The following is an 18,769-nucleotide window of genomic DNA, read 5'->3' as shown; positions in this document are numbered from 1 at the left end:
CTTTAATGCCCAAGTCTGGCTGATCTCGGGAAATTGCACAGCGCCACTAACTGGAGCAAACAGTGCCAGGCCCCGCAGTGGTTAGCCGTGAAAGCCAACAAGATTACTTTCGTAAGAAAAGCAGGGAAATCCTTTTTTATGTAGAGGGTGGAGCAGAGAAGGAGTGTGTGAGGAGCTGGCCAGACCTCAGCAGGGAAATCCTTTTTTATGTAGAGGGTGGAGCAGAGGAGTGTGTGAGGAGCTGGCCAGACCTCGGTGCTCGGTGGCCGAGGAAGAGGCTTCCTTGCTGGAAGGCCCTGCCGGGAGGCCTGCAAGCCCCACTCACCTCTGCCGGAACTCCTGGAAGACCACGCGGTTGGGGAAGCCCTGGCGGCAGATCCGAATGCCCTCGAGAACCCCGTTGCAGCGCAGCTGGTCCAGCACCAGATGGGGATCCAGTTTGCCAGACTAGAGAAAACACATGTGTGTGGTCTTGCTGCTGTGCCTAGGAACTCACGGAGAAGGGTGGGGGGTCCCCTCTGACTCAACAGGGCCAAAGCCTCAGGAGTCCCAGCAATCCACGGGCTTTGATGCTAAGTTACACGATGCAAGTCCTGGAGAGGCTACAAGACAGCACCACCAGGCGGCAATGCAACTTCAAGTGCAGCCCACCCCCTGGGAGCCCCGAGTGCTGTGAGGGAGGAACCACTGCTGCTGGAGAGACAGACCAGGGCGGGACGCCCGCACCTTCTTCTCGTGGTTGGGGATGATGCAGCGGACGAAGTTGGGGTTGGTGTTCCTCAGCGTGGCCATCAGCTTGGCCAGCTGCTCCTTGTAGAGCTGCCCCACGGTGCGGAACATGCCCTTCCGTGTCTTGAAGGCCCCGGGCAGCGCCGTCTCTGACATGCCGGCCACCTGGTCCAGGCCGATGATGCGGTCCACTACAGAGACCACACAAAAGCACGTGAGTACCCAGCGGTCCCCGCAGGGCAGGAAAGAGACAGACATCTGGACAGAAAAAGACGTGAGACTACAGAACAGCAGGAGCCTTTCTGCTTAGTCCACAGTCATCCCCAATGAGGAGCACACTTGACCTCATGAGCAGGAAGCAGGAAAGGGGGAAGGGCTGAAAGCCGCCGAGATTGGTCTCTCCTGGGCAGCAGCCAAAGCTCTGTCCACATCACCTATCCGCAGCCCACTGGAGCAGCTATTCCCAGAGACACAATAAAGCTCGCCATGTGTTTGGAACAGTGAGCCTAGCTCTCCCTCCCTGGCTCTGGGTGGTGTGAAAACTTGTCTTACAGGATCCTGTAGTCCTATGGTCATAGTTGGAAAAAAAAAAATCAGTACCCTGAATTCCATTGCCCTTCACCTGAGCACGGGCCTAGGAGGAGGTGGGGCACCAGAGCTCCGTGTCATTGTCTACAGCACTCAGCACGCATGGTTCGCCATCTGGGACCGCCCAGGCAGCGCTCTCTAAACCCGGGACCTAGAGCTGCGTGGTGGCGTCAGAAGTGGAGTCCTCCACAGAACCACAGCCAACTGTGCCCGTTCCACTCAAGATTCCTCACACTCTACGACTTGCTGTCTCCAAGCTCAAGGGTCTTTATCATCTGCACCAACCCTCTGAGGAGTTGCCCTTGTCACCGTGACTCATGCACAGAAGCGATGAAATGAACTGCTTCCTCCACGGCATAAACAAAGCAACAAACAAACCCAAAGCAGCCAGCGACCTGAGGTCAGGTTTTAAGCAAGAGCCAATGTTAAACTGGAAGCCTTCCGCTGCAAGATGCAAAGGTTAAGAATTCTGTGACAGTCTGTTCCCTATTCCTTTATGGCCAGATCTCGATTATTTATTTGAAGACAGCAAGGAGGACAGAAACTCAAGACAGAAGCCAGGAGTGAGGATGGACCTGATGAACCAATTAAAATGGGAGGCATTTTTGACCTTCTACACCCAGGGCATGCCCAGAGGAAGATCAAATATGCATCATAATAGCTGGCTTCCTGTGAGCCTGTGCTGCCCCCTGGAGGCAGGTGCGGGGCTTGTGGAGTTTTTGGTGAAGGAACACACAGATGCCATTTTATTTCAGAGGCACATGCACAGGCAGCTTCACACCTACACCTCATGCTGAGACCCCTGCAGCCGTCCAAGCAGTAAGACGCCACCTTCAAACGCCAGCCAAGTGGAGCTCTGAAGAGCATATTGGTTTTTAAACAACGTTTTGTCCTTTAAGATCTGTAACGTGAGGTCTCCTGATTTGGCTGGTTCTCTCCCAGGGGCCTGCGATGGGAGGAGCCTTCCCACAAGGCCGGGCAGACCAGGGCGGGGCAGTCAGGCAGGAGAGCCAACGGGCAGGACGACGTAGCAGAAGCATTTGCCACAGCCCTGGATGCACCACACACAAGGGCCGCCACTCGGGTGGCCAGTCACCTGGTTCTAGGTGGAGAATGGGAAAGCGTTGATAGAAATAGGCTCTCTGAGTGCTCTGCATCTCTGCAACGGAGAGGTTAAAGCAAAACCCAGGCAGAGGGAGGAGAGACCCACAGGACCGTGAGAAAGCACAGCTCCAAGCCACCAGCCTACCCAGGAGAGGCGGCAGCGCAGGGAGGCACGGACAGGAACCTGCGTGGCCGGGTTTTGGGCCACCTGTGACTTCCCACACGTGGAAAGCGCTGTGGCTTGCCTGCGGACAGCAAAGCCCTGAGAGGAAGTGGCTATGCAGCACATTCAAGGGCGCTCAAGGTCAGCCTCAGCCCTTCGGCTCAAAGAGACACTGTCATGGGAGATACAATCCCCCCCCTCGGACTCTGTCAGGTGGAGACGCACCCCTTTTTTTGTGGCTCAGCCACTGCAAAGGTGGGGAGAGCCCAGCTGCAGCCACAGGGAGACGGGGTGGGGGCAAAGGGCATACCATCCTTCCACAGCTCCGAGACGAACTTGTCTGAGGACTGGTGCAGGAGCGTGGCGATGTTGTCGTTCAGGGGGTCCATGTTCTTCATCAGCCACTCGTCGGCTTTGTAATCCACCTGCAAGAGCCAGAGTCCTGAGTCACAGGCTGCTCTGGGGACGTGACACCACAGCCTCTCGGAGGACATGTGTGGGCAAGTTAAAACACATGAACACCCCTTGACCCGGTGTTTCTATCCCTAAGAAGGAAATGATGAGTGACAAGGGCAAGGGACCAGCAAGAAAGATGTTTCCTGAGGTGTTACACAGACAGCAAACAATTTAAAACGCAACTACCCAGACAACCAGACTAAGAAAACTATGCTGCAGCTACACAATAGAATATTCTGGGTGGGTTTTTTTTATTTCATTTTTAGGTAATATGACAATAAAGAAATATCCTAGAAAGACATATACCAAAATGTTTAATATTACTTTTTAGTAATAGGACATTTTTGCCTTTTGTCTTTTCAGGATGTCAAAGTTTTCTCTAATGAGCATGTATTCTTATCTTTTCTGAAATATGTTCTTAAAAATACAAGTAACATGTTGTATCTTCATCGCAAAGACCCCAGAACAGTAAGAGCAGAGCAGCAGGCCGTCCTGGCCCCCTCTGTCCAGCCCACACCACAGCCCAGGGCTGACTGCTGTGCTCTGGCTGGTGGTCCACGTGCACTACTATCGACGACATGGTGACGTGGCTTCTTTTTTTCTAGGAGCAGCGTTATGTCCTGGGAGATGACAAACTCCAGGCCAGTGTCCTGGCCACCTGCGCACAGCCAGCCTGCTGGTCCTCTTAGCTGGGTGGATGCGCACGGCCAGTTTCATCATTGTTCAGACCCCCCCAATGGGGTTCGGGTGTGCCCTGGTTTTTGCATTATAAACAACACTGCAACAAAAGCCTCCCGTGTGGTCACTGCCCGTGCATTGCATTTCTAACAGGCGGAAGTAGAAGTGCAGGCTCAGGGGCATCACCTTAGTAACTGCAGAAACAGTGTTTTTGTCTTTTTTTAATGGGTAGTTTAGTCAAGAGTTGCTTCAGCAGCCTAGGAATGTGAGGAGGGAAGTCAGAGGGCTGGACAGTGGGGCCACGTGCCGGAGCAGCGGGCGTGGACGCGTGTGGCTCAGGAGCAGTGCTGTGAAAGCCCCCGGCTCTCCTCACCGGGTCACGCTGGCAGTAACAAAGCTTTCACCACTCAACCACACCCGCACCTCCCCATAATGACTGTTTGGCAAGGTCTGGAGACATTTCTGCTGTAGGGAGGGTGCTACTGACCTCTAGTGGGAAGAAGCCGGGGATGCTGCTAAACATCCTATAAAGCACAAGACAGTCCCCGACAATAACTACTGGCAGTGCGGACGCTGAGAGGCCCTGCCTAGAGCACTGACCTGTGCCCAGTGCTAGGCTTCACAGGCTCACAAATGTGACCCTGTAAGGTGGGAGTCGCCCCCATTTTCCAGATGAGACAATCAAGGCTCAGAGAGGATGAGGAGCCAAAAGCCACACAGCAGCAGAGCTCTAACTCAAACTCCAGAGCCCGTGCCTTTAGCACAAATCTCATATCCGCACTAGAAAATGTGCCTAAGAACAACACACACAGCATTATCCCTGAGTGCCTTACAGGATGGCGGGAGCTTCTGATGAAGTGCAGCATGTGACGGGGCTTTGCAAGATGGGACAGCTGTGTGAATGCTGACTACTGCCACCAGCACATTATCGGACGCGTCACTGGACGAGAATGCTATGCCCCGTCCCTGCCCTGGGGCTGCCTGGCGCATGGTCTTGGAGTCCCTCCCATCCTCCTGAGAAGGTCCAGCCGCACTTCCTGTACGCGCCCCACTCACCTTGCCGGCATAGTGGATGATGCAGAAATCAGCTTTGTCCTTCAGCTGCTTGGGCTTCTGGAACTTGGGGTGAGTGCCCTGCTCCTGCACCACCTTCTCCACAAAGCTCTTGTCGGTGGCCTTGGGGAACCAGCACTCCTCATCCAGCAAGGCCAGGATGCCAGGGGGGCCTGCCTGGAGGAAGCACAGCATCGTCCAGGTAAGCGGGACGTGGGAGCCCCACCCCACCCCTGCCCTCACAGGAGACCAAAGCCTGGGGTTTCTGGGAGTTTTCAGAACCCCAGAATCTCACCAGAAGGTGGGCACACTTCCCCCACAGGAAAAAAAAAAGGAGCATTACTGAAAGCACTCCATGTGAGGATTCTAATTTAAAGAGAAACTTCTGAGGTCTAGGCTGTGGCCGACACACCTCAATCCAATGATCCATCATAGGGATTCTCCACGCCAGTGCTCTGAAATCACCTGGTGGGCTTCCTGGACTGTGCAGACCCCGATCCATGTGCCCAGGGGCTGCCCTCAACTGGCGCCCCAGCCCCTGGAGTCACCCTGCGACATCACCCCACACGCTCTGTCTGCACAACCATGTGGTGAGACGTGACTTTTAGGAAGAGAAAGTGCGGCAGAGCCCCTGAGCTGCCCGTACAGAGTGCACCGTGGAGACTGCTGACAAGACGCAAAGCCAGATGGGTTCTTGTTCACTGGAAAACTCCACTGAATACCACAACTCATCACAAAACAAGTAAACTGTTCCATGCCAGGATTATGGAGATTCAAACCCCACCTTTGAGTAACACTCTAAAAATGCACAAACTCCTTCCCAGGCCTTCGGACCACTTAACACTTCAGTGTCCGTCTGGTGCACACGTTCTGGAGCAGCCCAGGATTCAGGGAGAATGTGAGTTCAGTGCATTGAACCCTCATCAAGACATAATCCGCACACAGAAACGGCTCGGGCTCCAAAAGAGCACAGCCCTGAAACCTAACCCACACCGCACCGGGTGGAGCTCTCCGTGGAAACGGACGGCAAAGGGGAAGGGCTTTCTAGCTCCCGCATCCACCGACAGTCAGTGCTGTGGGGCAGGAGTCCGTTGCCGGGTCAGTCCTGAGAGGACAGATCGAGCCTCCGCGTGTGCCAGAAGCAGCATTCGGCAACCTGGGTCCACACAACCCCACACGGCGAAAGCATCTGGGGCTAGGATCCTGCTACATAAAAGCCTGCCTGTTTCTTCAGGACAAAGAAAGGCTTGTTGAGCTCACCCCTTGAGTAGATACTGGGTGGTCTTCTGGGGCTGAAGACAGGAAACCCAGGCACCAGCCCCATCCACACCTGGTCGGCAGCTGCCCCAGGCTGCCAGGCACCAGATCTAAGCCCAGAGCTTATGCCTCCAGGTTGCTCAGACGGTAGGACTAGACACCCACAACCAGCATGGGTGGGAGGTAAGAACAGGGTACCCAGAGGGAATGAGTGAGGCCAGGCCAGGTCTGAGATCTGAGCAGGGATGGCTCTTACTGGCTTCTCGATGAGGTCGATGCAGGGCTGCAGGTCGAGCCCGAAGTCGATGAAGTTCCACTCGATGCCCTCGCGCTGGTACTCCTCCTGCTCCAGGATGAACATGGTGTGGTTGAACAGCTGCTGCAGCTTCTCGTTGGTGTAGTTGATGCAGAGCTGCTCGAAGGAGTTCAGCTGCAAGGAGGGAGAGCAGTGTCAGGGGGCTGCCCACCGTGGGGCCACACCCACCATGGGCCATGCCCACCGCCCCTTGGGAAGGAGTGGAACAGGGATTCAGGAAGGACCTGCTGGGACACCTCAATGCTGCCCCTGTGGAGCCTAAGTGATTAGGGGCCTTCCCTTATCCACCAGCAGCAGAGGTTCTTCATTTCCTGAGGCCCCAGGACCTCTCTAGCAGCCTAGTCAAGCCCTTCTAAGAATAATATTTCAAAACGCTTAAAATAGATGAATTATGAAAGAAAGAAGTTATGTTATAATATAATTATCAAAATTCTGAGACACAGTAATACATTATGCTTCTTTATCAACAAGCACAAGGGCTTGGTAACTCTTAAAGTTTTGAAGTAGAAATGAACATACACAATATTACAATATCTCTGTCACAACCGCAACATAGGAAAACCTACTCCCAGTGCAGCTGTGGTTGGTGCAGTTTGCTCAATTCACAATGGAAAAAATGTGTCATTTCAATGAGAGGCTGGTGAAAAACAGAGGTAATGTTTACCCCACCCAAGGGCCTGGTTCCTCTGGAATCTACCATGGGCCCCCGGGTTAAGAACCTCTGATTTACCAAAACTATCAGCTTTTTCCTACAAGGTCTCAAAGTCCTTGTGGGCAGGGGCAATAAATATTTGCTAGAAGAATAAATCCACAGAAAGACCTGCCCGTGAAGCCCCCCAGGACGCCAGCTAAAAGTCCCATTCTCTCCAGCATTTCTTTTGTTGTTGTTAATCTACACCCGAGGATATTTTTCCATTGATTTTTAGAGAGAAGGGAGGGGAAAAAAAGAAAGAGAAACATCGATGTGAGACAGACACATCGATTGGTTGTCTCCCTCCCAGGCCCTGACCAGGGCCAGAGATCCAGCCGGTGAGGGCTCTCCAGCATTTCCGGTTGGCAAAGGGCATGCCTGTTTCAGCTTACAATATGCCCAATGCTAGGAAGGAGATGGCCAATTTGGGTTGCTGTGGAACTAGCGGGAAAAGGATTCACAGACAAGGAGAAGGAGCCAGAGGCCAAGGAGGCGGCAAGGAGGACATGGGGGCAGCAGGAGGAAGCTCACATCGAAGATCTCGAAGCCGGCGATGTCCAGGATCCCGATGAATGAGGCGCCCTGCCGCTTGGTCTTGTCCAGGGCCTTGTTGATGCGCAGCACCAGCCAGCGGAACATGCGCTCGTAGGAGGCCTTGGCCAAGGCCTCGATGGCAAAGTCAGCCTGGGGGGAGGAACACCAGGGGACAGCGCGTCAGATACCAGGAGCCTTTAAACCTGAACCCTTTGCCCCAGTAATTTCACCTACAGGGCCCTCCCCCAGGGAAACAGCCCTAAAAAGGGAGAAAAGCTTCGTGCACACAAACATGTTCACCGCAACGTTATTCACAACAACGAAGAGTTGAAACAACCTGACTATCCAACAATTCGGACACAGTAACTTAGAAAGACATCTGCAAAGACCTTTTTAAAATAAATGGGGACATACTGAAGTACCTACAAGAAATGACAAGCCGTCTGAGATTTGTTCCAAGTAATGTGGGGGGTGGGGAGTGGAGGCGCAGATAAGGGTAACGGTGAGCCAAGACTGGCCATGAGTTAGTCACCCTTGAAGCTGCCTGTGTGATGGGCACAGGGGCTCATTACACTGTCCTTCCTACTTTACCTGCAAATGTTCGAAAAGTTCCATAATAAAAAGCCAGGGTGACAACTAAGTTTGAAATAAAAAGAAGGAAAGGCCTTGCAGGAAATAACAAGCTGCCCAATGACTGTCGTCGGGGAGGAACTAGGGCAATTTTTTTTCCTTCTCTAGACTTTTCTGTAATTCCCCAATCTTAAGTGTTTGTTTGTATAGCATTTTCGTAATGAAAAAACAAAGGTTCTAACTGCTAGGGAAATGAACAGTTGGTAATGATTATGCAGGCCGCCTTTCGAAAACAATGTCCTTGGCTCTCTCTGCACAGAATCACCCGCAGGCTGTTGGCCACCAGCGTGAGGACCAGAGCACAGCACTCTGGGAAAAGGACAAATCAACTTGAACTTCAAAATATTTCTGGGAGATGAGAGTAGCACCTTAAAAACGCCTATCGCCACTACAGAAACTAGAAACCGCCAACAGAGGGGAGAAGTGGTCCTGGCTGGGAAGGATCTCAGGTCCCGGGGAGGCGGGCACAGCCGTGAGGCGCAGCAGAGGAAAGGCCTGCCCATCTCTCACCACAGGCAGCAAGACAGCAGGTGGTGGAGAGACAGCCGCTTGGCACGGACCTCAGGGATGGTGGAGGCCGCCGCCACCCTGGCACCAGAAACATCAAGTTCTTGCTTTAGACCAGAAAGGACAGGCCTGTGTCCTCGCTGACCAATCAGTCTAAGCATTGGCTTGATGCAGAGGCACATCGCAGCCTGAGACTCTATTAAGGATGGCCCTTCTAGGCAAGTGGCCTGGGGCATGTTATGAACTTCTCAGGTTAGCTTTCCCGTGTTCTTTTTTAAAATATATATATTTTTATTGATTTCAGAGAGGAAGGGAGAGGGAGAGAGAGATAGAGACACCAGTGATAAGAGAGAATCATTGATCAGCTGCCTCCTGCACACCCCCTACTGGGGATCGAGCCCCCGCAACCCGGGCATGTGCCCTTGACTGGAACTGAACCTGGGACCTTTTAGTCTGCAGGCCGATACTCTATCCACTGAGCCAAACTGGCTAGGGCTCGTGTTCCTAATGGAGTAAACATGACCTTGTTCTCAAAGCTGATGTGAGGACTGAATGAGGGAACCCATGTGACAGTGCCTAACTGAAGGATGGCCCAGAGCAGCCCTCAAACTGGTCCCCTGCCAGGACCCTCGCTGAGGCGGCGGCCCAATCCCGCTGCCAGCGGGCACGCATACCTGTTCCTTAGTCTGCGCCTTCTGGACGTAATCCCGTCCCACCTTGATGCGAGGGGTGAGGATTCCTCTGGTGAAATCAGTCACGTTGATACCCAAGAGGTGGGACACTTTTTGGGCAGCTAGTATTTTCAAAGAGAAGGAGGGGAGGAGAAAAAAGTTTTAATTAAACTCGAGAACAAGTCCCTCTGCCCAGCCTCTAGTGAGAAGAAAGCTGTGGTGGTAACTGAGCCAGCACCACCAGGACAGCTGCCTCGGGAGCCTTCCCCTTCGACCCAGCGGGCACGGCAGGGAGGAACGCGTCCTAACCTGGGCCCAGCATTGGTCCCTCTGCACACTCTCAGCCTCATCTGCCAAGTGTGCAAGTAGGTCTTACCCACAAACAGGACCAAGAGGAGGCAGCCCACCAGGCCCCGATGAGAGGGGACTGAACAGCACTGGCCCACAGAAATATCTTTCAATCCCTGCACCCACACGTTAAACGTTTTTCTAAAGCCCCTAAGCAGAGCACATTAAGGCTGATAACTTAAATGGGGTCATGTGCAGTGACCCACAGGAATAGCTGTGGCCGAGGCAGATGTGGTGACAACAGTGTTCGGGGCCCTGATGCGTGCATGGTGAAGCGTGCATTAAGCTGCAGCGGCAGCCGAAATCGCTGTCTTACTGAGACAACTGGTTTGGTCTCAGGGACGAACAAGGGAAACCCTGGTCCACACGATCATGGCTTTCTACCTCACTCTGATGCTGCCTTCGTGCAGAAGGGCCGTGCTCAGGTGTTTCACAAAAAGTGCGAGTGATAGCCAGCCAGTAACACACAGAAATTCAAAAGAGTGGCGTGTAGAATTCCTACAGGCTCCCTCCTGAGCTGACCCGAGCCCAGGCACCTGCCCCGTACTTCAGTGGGAAGACCGCGGGGTTACCTGTGTTGTCGGGCATGGATGCCTGGTCGGTGTTACGCTCCTTCTTGAAGACGATGTTGCCGAGCTGAAGAACTCCCGAGATGACCCGCAGCAAACCTGGGATGCAAGCAAAGGCAGCTCAGAACCGAGCAGGGGGTGGAATAAGCCCTGACCGGGCCGTGGCCTAGTCCACGTGGAGGGCTCAGCACCTGGAGGGCTCGCTGCCTCCCATGCGGCTGTCTCCAGGGCCTCTGGAAGACCTCAGCTTGAGCAACCCTGTACTTAGATGAGAGCTGTTACGCTTCCCAACACCTCTAAATCCAGACCAACTAAGGATATGCCTCTAGCCCAAGGGTCATGCCAGTCTGTTTTAATAAAAAAAGTTTTATTGGAACACAGCCAGGCCCATCCAATTACATATTATCTATGGCTAATTAAAGTTGGCTCCAACCTTAACGCTAGGAAATGGGTGCACTCTCCCCAACTTTCTAAATAAAGCCTCAAGGCCCTTTTCACCCTCACCACTCAGAGAAATGAGAAGACACAGGCAGGTTCCACACCGGTATTCATTCTAGGCCTCACCAACGCAAAGATCCCGGCCCCCGGCCCTCCCTCACTCCCTGAGACAAGGCAGGAATATTCCACTTTCAGCGAATGACACGGAATGTAAGGGCAGACGTAGTCCCTGGGCAGTTAAGCACCTGTACTGTGTTCCCCTCTGTGTAAATGCCTGTGGTTCTACGGGGAACAAATAACCCTGAAATTCAACCCTGAGATACCATCTCCCACACACTCAAGGCTTCCTCCGGCTTCTCCAGGGCTCCCCAAGAGCCAGAGCCAACAGGGAGCTTTCCCCAGGCTCATCAGCTGCTCTGATGCCACAAAAAAATGATGATCAGCCTGGGCCTTCCCCCCCTCACCCCCAGGAGAGCCAGCCTGTACCAATTTGCTCGTCTTCTGGGATGCTCATAATCCTCATTGCCTCCATGGTCTCCTGGAACAAGTCCTTGTCCTGCTGACCGGGGATGGTGACGTGCCCATTGGACAGGAAGCGGTACTTGTTGTATGGCTCCAACAGGAGGTCAGCTGTGAGGGGTGGAGGCAAGGGTGGTCAGTGACGTGCTGAAACCAGGGCGCTAGTCAACGCTGCAACATCAGAGGTCTGGGAGACTGGGTAGTGCCCTTAAGCCCCGAGAGACCCCAGGAGCTGTGGAGTAGCCAGGATGCTGACTTTCCTCAGCGTGGGAGACTGACACGCGTGGAGCCCACAAGGCCCGTGATTCACGTGCTGCACCCACAATCCGCCCTGGCTTTTCTCTGCATGGTTAGAAACGGAGGCCATGTCAGAATGGCCTGGAAAACATCTGGCTTCTCCTCCCCAAACCTCAGCCAGAGTTTTATTTCCCAACTGGCGTGCTGGCCCGATGCGCAGGAGCCCCAGTGCCCAGCAGCCCCCATGTCAGCAGAAGCCATGACTCACTCTTCAGGTGCTCTCCAGCCCCGGACAGGAGATAGTAGAAGATGTGGAAGGTCCGCTCATCCTTGGCTTGGCGGATAGCACGAGATTTCTCCAAAAGATCTTTGCAAACGTTGAGGAGTTGTGCAAGCTGGAAGGAAGGCAACCCCTCCACTTCCCTCTATCCCCACCACAAGCCAGTGCACTTCACCAGGTGCAAAGAATGGCACAAAGAGGCCAAATAAAATGCAAGCAAACTCTCTTGGCTCTACCCTTCAAGGGGTGTAGCTTGTCCAAAGAGGGGTGTACACATTGGGACCTTTTCTATTTCAAGAGCCCCCTTCCCACGAGCCCGTGGAGATCAGAAGGCTCCCCCAGAGAAGGCTGTCGTGCTGGTGTAGGGAGAAATAAATCAGCCTTCACCCCAACTCCACCCCCAGGCACCACACTGGATGATCTTCAATAGGCCTGTCCCAGGCAAAGCTGAACTTCATCCTGCCCGTGAAGAAAAACCCGGCTCGGAGTTGGGCTTTCAATGAGCTGCTCCTGGTACTCTTCCTGATGCCACAGAGGAGGTGTCCTAACAGGCCCAGGAAGCAGCTTCCTCTCCATCAAGGTCACTTCCCTCCCCGCTAGACCCAGCACTCTTATTACAGTAACCATAAGGATACAAGTCTCAATGTTGGCTCCCACGATGTAGCCATTGACATCAAAGTTGATGCGAATGAATTTGCCCTAAGAAAAGACAATGAAGAGGTCAGAGGCCCCATCCTCCAGACAGAGAGCGTGGAGGGAGAAAACCAAGGTGCCTGGCAGCCAGGGCCCCGCACCATATACCGCATGGGCGCTCAGGATCAAGTGCCCCCCCCCCCCTGCTTCAAGCATGGAGCCAGGATGAGGTGCAGTGGTGCCCGTTCCTCCGGGCAGGGAAGTGTTCCCCACTGCGTGGTCTGACCCAGGCTCTAACGGGCTACAGTGGGACAATCGGGGAGCAGCAGTGACTCCCCACTCCCTAGGCTGAAGAAACTGCGTATGGAGGTGCACACCAACTGGAGTACGGCCTGGCCTGCTTCATGCAGCTGCCCAAAAAGCACCAAACTGGAATCTTCCTCACTCCTAAAGAGGGCACCCAGTTGGAAGGTGACATGTGCCAAAGCTCTGTGTAGTACCCCCCACCCCACGAGCCAGGACACAGCTGGCCGCCACTCACAAATCGCGAGGAGTTGTCGTTCTTCACGGTCTTGGCGTTCCCGAAGGCCTCCAGGATGGGGTTGGCCTGCAGCAGCTGCCGCTCCAGCTCACCCTGGAAAGGACCCAGAGGTGCGGTGAAGGCCAAGCAGAGGGGACGGGGGCAGAGCCATGTCTGCAGGCTTGGAAGGGAGGTGGCCCTCCATGCCAGCCTCGGCCTGGTCTCCACGTCACTCAAGAGCAACCTTCCCACCAGAACCCCAGATACCTTGATGGTTTGAACTTAGTTCCCTGGACTGACCGATCAGCGGGCCTAGAAAGGGGAAGTGGCAGCTCCCCTAGCTCCAGGAACCCGGTACAAGGACCCAGATCAACCCCGGAGGATGTGTGGGAGGGCAGCCCATGAACCAAAAAGAGATACAAGGCACCATTCCTTCTCTGGGACAGTCTCCTTCCCAGGTACCCTGGCTTCCCTCTGCCCTCCTTACCTCAATCCCCACCCAACAGGCCACATTTTTCCTATTTCATAGGCCAGACACAATTCATCTCATCCTAATACATACTGCATTTCCTTGCTGGTCCCTGCCCTACCACCCCCAAAACCCACTCCTAGCACATCAGGTGGGTGTCTGAGCATGGGATCGACAAGGGTTCTGAACTGTTTATTAACACCAATAAACTCTACTTGTGGTCACATGATGCTTTGTGGTTGACAAAAAGTGCCCTTGTGCCTTCTTGTCCCTGGATTCCCATGATACAATGGGGCAAAACAGAGTAGCCCCATTTCACCAAAGAGAAAACTGAGGTTGAGGAAAGAAGAATGGTCTGGCTGAGGCTATGCAGCTATCAACTAGCAAAGCAGGTATTGGAATCCGAGTCTACCACCAACAGCTGTCAGTCACTGCCATTCCCCCGCCCTTCGGGGCTCTACCTGTCAAGTCAGATCAACTTTGGAAGCAGCCATTGTCCTCCCAGCAGACCAGATAATAACTGACACTGGCTGGGGAAAATACGGATCTCGTTCACCTTAATAACCTGGGTACCCTCTGGGGGAAAGAAGATCGTGCAAGGGCCGGGCGGGGTTCTGGATTTATTAGCAAGGCTGGAGCCAAGCCAGGATTTTACGGGAATAAAGGCCGCCGGTGAGTGATGAGAAGGAAGACTGGTAGGAGCAGCAGCTCCCCGGAGAGTCGTGAACTACAGTGTTCCAGGAACACCTGCCGCAGCCGGAGTGCTGAGGATGCAGGAAGCCCACCAGAGATTGGAAGGAGCCCAGCAGACCCACCTCTTCCCAGGCCTGGGGGAGTCTTCTATTCTCACACCACACAGCTAAGTGAAGGAGGGTCAGGCAGCCAGGTCAAAGGGCAGGGGTCAAACACCCACAGCCGGCTCTCCATGTGTGCCTGGCGCCAATGGTCACAGCACACTGGAGTGCAGGCTTGGGAAGGCCTGGAAAGTCTGCAAGGCAGCCCACGGGCAGGAACTGGGTGAGTGCTACTCCCCCACCCACTAAAACACTCCTCTCAAAACACAGGCCAGGCGGCCAGGCTGGCCGAGCCACTCCCATTCCCGCAGACAGATGGGAGCGGGGCCCCGACGGGAGCCTGCCGCTGCCTCAGCTTGGAGGTAAACCGAAGGCCTGTCTCGGGCCTGCAGGCTGTTGCCACGGAACACAGACGGCCAGACCAAACTCAGGAGCAACCATTAGGGATTCCAGAGGCCAGTTCTCTGCTGACAATGGGATGACTAACCTAGGGGTCTTTCCCTCTTGATACCTAATTGGGCACAGAGGAGACTTATTTTTTCAATGAAATTTGTGGGATATGAAGTTAGGAGTTACTGGAGGCCGTGTATGCTCATAGTTTGGGATTACCCATCTGGCTTCTGAAGGGCTTCACTGGCTGGGGGTTCTAGCAGTGGGCTACAAGTACATAAAATACAGGGGGGCGGGGGGAGGTGGGCAAAGGTCAGACTATGGAAGTCCACCTTGGAAGTCTTTTTCTCAAGCTCTACCTTGCCAACCTGCGCCCAGCCAAAGCCCAGCCTTCCCACAGCAAGGTGAGGCCTGGAACGTCCGGTGGGTGGTCTTGGGATGAGCAACTGAGTCCCTCACTGCAAGGGGGAGAGAGCTCAGCCAGAGCATGCCACCACAGGCCTCGGGTGGTTAAGTTCAAGAGTGACTTGGGGCCCAGCTGTGTGGAAAACCGCCACACAGCTTCAGGCAAGAAAATCAACTCAACTGGTCAGTGGCCTTTACAATCCAGGGCCTGAGCAACAGTCAGAAACCAGAGGCAACCTATTCACTCACTGTGGTTGGACTTGGAGTCAGGAACACGGTGCCCATTACACACCGAAGCCTGGGGAAGAGGATGGGACAAGTTGGCTCCCACTTATCACACCCTCCTCCACATGCCATTGTTACCTCAGTGCTGGGGGCTGCCTTCCCCTCCGCAGCTGGAGTCTCGGAAGTCATGCAAATGGGTCTACATTCCTGCTCTCTACCAGGGACTCCAAGGTCACCCTCTACAGAGCCAGGCGCATACTACGCATTCAATACATAGTTGGGAAATGGATTTTACAGCAAAGTCAGAGATGGAAAACCACAGCTAGAGAACTCCTAACCTCACAGCCCTGTTTTAAAAATAGTCTTCCTATAAAGAATGGAAAATGGGGGGTGGAGAGAGGGAGCAAAAGAAACTTTATTAGTTTCTAAATATAACTCCTGACGCCCCATGGAAAAAGATTCAGAATGTCTTGAGAAGTTTGGCACATGAAAAGTTACTTTTGGTTCCATTCCAGAAAACTGTACTCATTAGGACATTATGCAGGACACACCCAGGTCTGCATGCAAAGGGACACACACCCCTACTTACTTATATGCGCGGCACACAGCACCCCTGTAAGGGGGAGCCACCCAGACGGTGCAGTTCCCCCGCAGCCTGAGGGGATACCACAGACACTCAGATTTGACAGGGAAAAGTGTGTGCTTGCGAGGAAGAGAGAGAGCACCACACAGGCATGCTGAGACCGATCCCCCAGCTCTGGGCAAGTCCAATGTGGGCCTTCGAGGCACTGCTTCTGACCACACAGAGGCGGCAGGTGAAGGGGCCCACCATCTCCATCTGGTCTGAACACTGCACGTGTGGGGCTCCTGGACAGCAGATTCCCACCCCACTGTGCCTCGGTCAGGGTTCTGCATGGGGCGTTACGCTACGGGGCACGTGGGGAGTTCGGGGCAGGACTGGAATTGCTGAGAACAGCTAGGTGATGAGGCCCATAACCATTCTGGTGGAGCTGTCATTTCAGAGTGCACGAGAAGTCACCGTGTGTCACACCCAGCCCCTCCTCCCCAGACAGTGAGCCGAGCCTATGAGAATAATTCTAGCCGAAGAAAGTGACAATGTGTGGAGTGAAAAGCTGCTTAGGAAAAAATACATAATTCAAGGGCACACGATGATGAGAACACGCATTCCTGGTGCAGAACGTGCAGTAAACGTGCAGCTCACCTAGCGAGGACACTGCTGAGTTCGACCATAATCCACCAAAAGGGAGAGGGGAAAAAAAGGGAGGTGAGAAGACTTTCCGATTGCCCCTTCTCTCTTCGCTGGGGGCTGTCCACCCAGAGGCATTTCAACAGCAGGGAAAGCAGCAGGGAGTCAAATGCAGGCCTGCCCTTGATCCTGCAAGTCTCCATCAGCTTGAGAACCAAGGTTTAGAATCTCTCTTCCAACCTCAGAGGTGAAGGCCACACAGCAATTAGCTGCCAAACCTCGGTGGGGGTTTCAGTTTCCATAGCAACTCCGAAAGGTGGGAGGCCAAGGGAGAAGTAGGCTGGCTACCAATGAACCCACTCCCACAACAGCCTCCTGCAGCATCGATGAAGCAGGTGTAGCCTCTGCTTCCTTCCCCACACGCTCTCACCTAAGCCGAGCCATGAAGCATTCAATGCTCTTCCTCCTGGGGAGGAAGGCCCACTCACCTGGTCCTTCTTGCTCTTGTGTGAGGAGGCCACGTGAGCCAGATACTGAATGACTTTCTTGGTGTTCTCCGTCTTGCCAGCTCCAGACTCACCCCTGCCGAGAGAACCAAGGGAGTTAGGAGAGGCGGCAAATCCTTGAAGTCTGTCCCTTCCCCACTGCATGCTCTACTGCCCACCATTCTGTTGGGTGCCAGTGAGGGGCCCAACACCTAGTGGCAGAAGAGGGGACAGGCAAAATAATGCTGGTTCTGGGATCCTCACTCAGGCCATTTCCCATGGCCCACTGCCTGCCCTGGTCACTTGGCAGCCTTTGCATCCAAATGTCTTCAGAAAAGTTTGAGGCAGCTGTTGACTCAGGGGTCAAAGGCACTCATACATGTTCCTTCGAAGCTGCACTTGAAGGAATGTTCTGTACCACTGACTCCCGCCGCAGTGGGGTTTATTTATCTCCTTGTCAAGTTCAAAGGATGAGGATGAGACATCCAGTGTCCACTTCAACCAGGTAAAGAAAGCCAGTGCTCAGAGCCAGAGGAATGCGTGCCAGAGGGGCCAACAGATGCCAGCCTGCTCGTCAGGTCCTGAGGAAGGCGGCACAGCTAGATCTTTGCCCATGAGATAAAGCTCATCCGTGCTGTGGGAACACTGAGCAGCCCGTCCCCTGGGGGAGAGGCAGGGCTTGAGCTGGGAATAGATTACCCATCAGCCTAGGCTTTGGTAGAAGTCTCAGGGGTAAGAGCAGATCCAGTGACACATGGCCCCGCCGCCCCAACAGAAACACTTACGTGCACAGAATGGACTGGTCCTCTCGGTCTGAAACAAAGAAGACATCGGGTTAACTTCTGGCTCCCCTTGGGCTTCTGAAGAGCTGCCCATTCCCAGGAGAGGCAGCCTCGAATGCTGCCTCTGCAGGGGGCCCTCCACGGCGCTGATATGTGCTGACCCTATGCCTCACTCAGAGGAGGGACATTCCTGGGTAGCAGCCACTGATACTCCAGGAGCTCCGACTGCCCACGCTCACTGCCCTCCCTGCCCCCGTGACACCAGAAATAGTCTGTCTCTCTCATTTCGGAGAAAGTCAATCTCCCCAGGAGCCTACTTTTCTGAGCACCCAGGTGGGGCATCCCCTGTGTGTTTATAACTGGGGGTTCAGGCTGTTAGAAATCAGGCCTGTGGCAGGCGTTTTCAATATTGTCCCCATCTGAGTAAGGAGCATCAGTTCGGAGGCTGGTGTGGTAGGTAAGGCTGAGGGGTGTGGTAGGTAAGGCTGGTTTGCAGTGGCACAGCCCTGGGGCAAGATGCCGCCTTGGTCACATGCAGAGCCTCTCAGAGCCCCAGCCTCCTCCTGGGATGCGGTCAGTGGTATACATGTAGATAACATGCACAAAAGCACCAGTGTGGTGTCTGACACGTGGAAGATGCTCAATGATGTCAGCAGGTTTGTAACAAGTGGGTCTCCGGGCCTGCCTGTCAGGAACTTTCTGCACCTACCCCCAGCTCTGTGACCCTCAGCGAGTAAGGATATAAGCCACTCAATGCTCCCCTTGGGCGCAGGAGGAACAGTAATACCCACACTTTGAAGCTAAGTTTGACAGAAATGCTTTAAGATCATTGGCCTGACCTATGTCAGTGCTAAGTGTGCAGTTTTAAGCAATGGCTGAAAATACAAACTCATTTTTTCCTCTATTCATCCCACCCCATGTAACACCCCCAACACGCTTCAAGTCAAGTCTGCCTGAATCCAGGACTAGGCTACTTATTGATATTTGAGCTGTGGAGAGGTATTTCATTCTCCAGTCTCAGTTTCCTTATCCATAAAGTAAATATGCTCCCAACTCCCAACTCCCTGGGAGAATTAGTTTGAAGAACAGAA

General features: G+C 53.8%; 1 protein-coding gene across 2 annotated transcripts in view; it reads right to left on the bottom strand.

The window, feature by feature from the left end:
* Positions 1–18,769, bottom strand: part of MYH9 (myosin, heavy chain 9, non-muscle) — a 58,579-nt gene that overhangs the window by 22,892 nt on the left and 16,918 nt on the right. Inside the window, exons 3-17 of one of the 2 annotated variants that reach the window (XM_014530810.1) lie at positions 17,682–17,709; positions 16,900–16,993; positions 12,943–13,035; positions 12,404–12,467; positions 11,757–11,855; positions 11,219–11,362; positions 10,298–10,393; positions 9,381–9,499; positions 7,567–7,719; positions 6,285–6,458; positions 4,775–4,948; positions 2,895–3,009; positions 2,414–2,476; positions 727–920; positions 326–447 (exon numbers count right to left, since the gene is read on the bottom strand). In XM_014530810.1, the coding sequence (XP_014386296.1) occupies positions 326–447; positions 727–920; positions 2,414–2,476; positions 2,895–3,009; positions 4,775–4,948; positions 6,285–6,458; positions 7,567–7,719; positions 9,381–9,499; positions 10,298–10,393; positions 11,219–11,362; positions 11,757–11,855; positions 12,404–12,467; positions 12,943–13,035; positions 16,900–16,993; positions 17,682–17,709 (1,732 nt within the window). The remainder of the gene's footprint in view (positions 1–325; positions 448–726; positions 921–2,413; positions 2,477–2,894; positions 3,010–4,774; positions 4,949–6,284; positions 6,459–7,566; positions 7,720–9,380; positions 9,500–10,297; positions 10,394–11,218; positions 11,363–11,756; positions 11,856–12,403; positions 12,468–12,942; positions 13,036–16,899; positions 16,994–17,681; positions 17,710–18,769) is intronic. The other variant, XM_005883246.2, reaches the window with a different exon arrangement.

Source organism: Myotis brandtii, unplaced genomic scaffold (assembly GCF_000412655.1).
Source record: "Myotis brandtii unplaced genomic scaffold, ASM41265v1 scaffold78, whole genome shotgun sequence".
NCBI classification, from domain to species: Eukaryota; Metazoa; Chordata; class Mammalia; order Chiroptera; family Vespertilionidae; genus Myotis; species Myotis brandtii.
The sequence above is the reverse complement of the archived record's forward strand: the minus strand, read 5'-3'. Positions and strand labels throughout refer to the sequence as shown.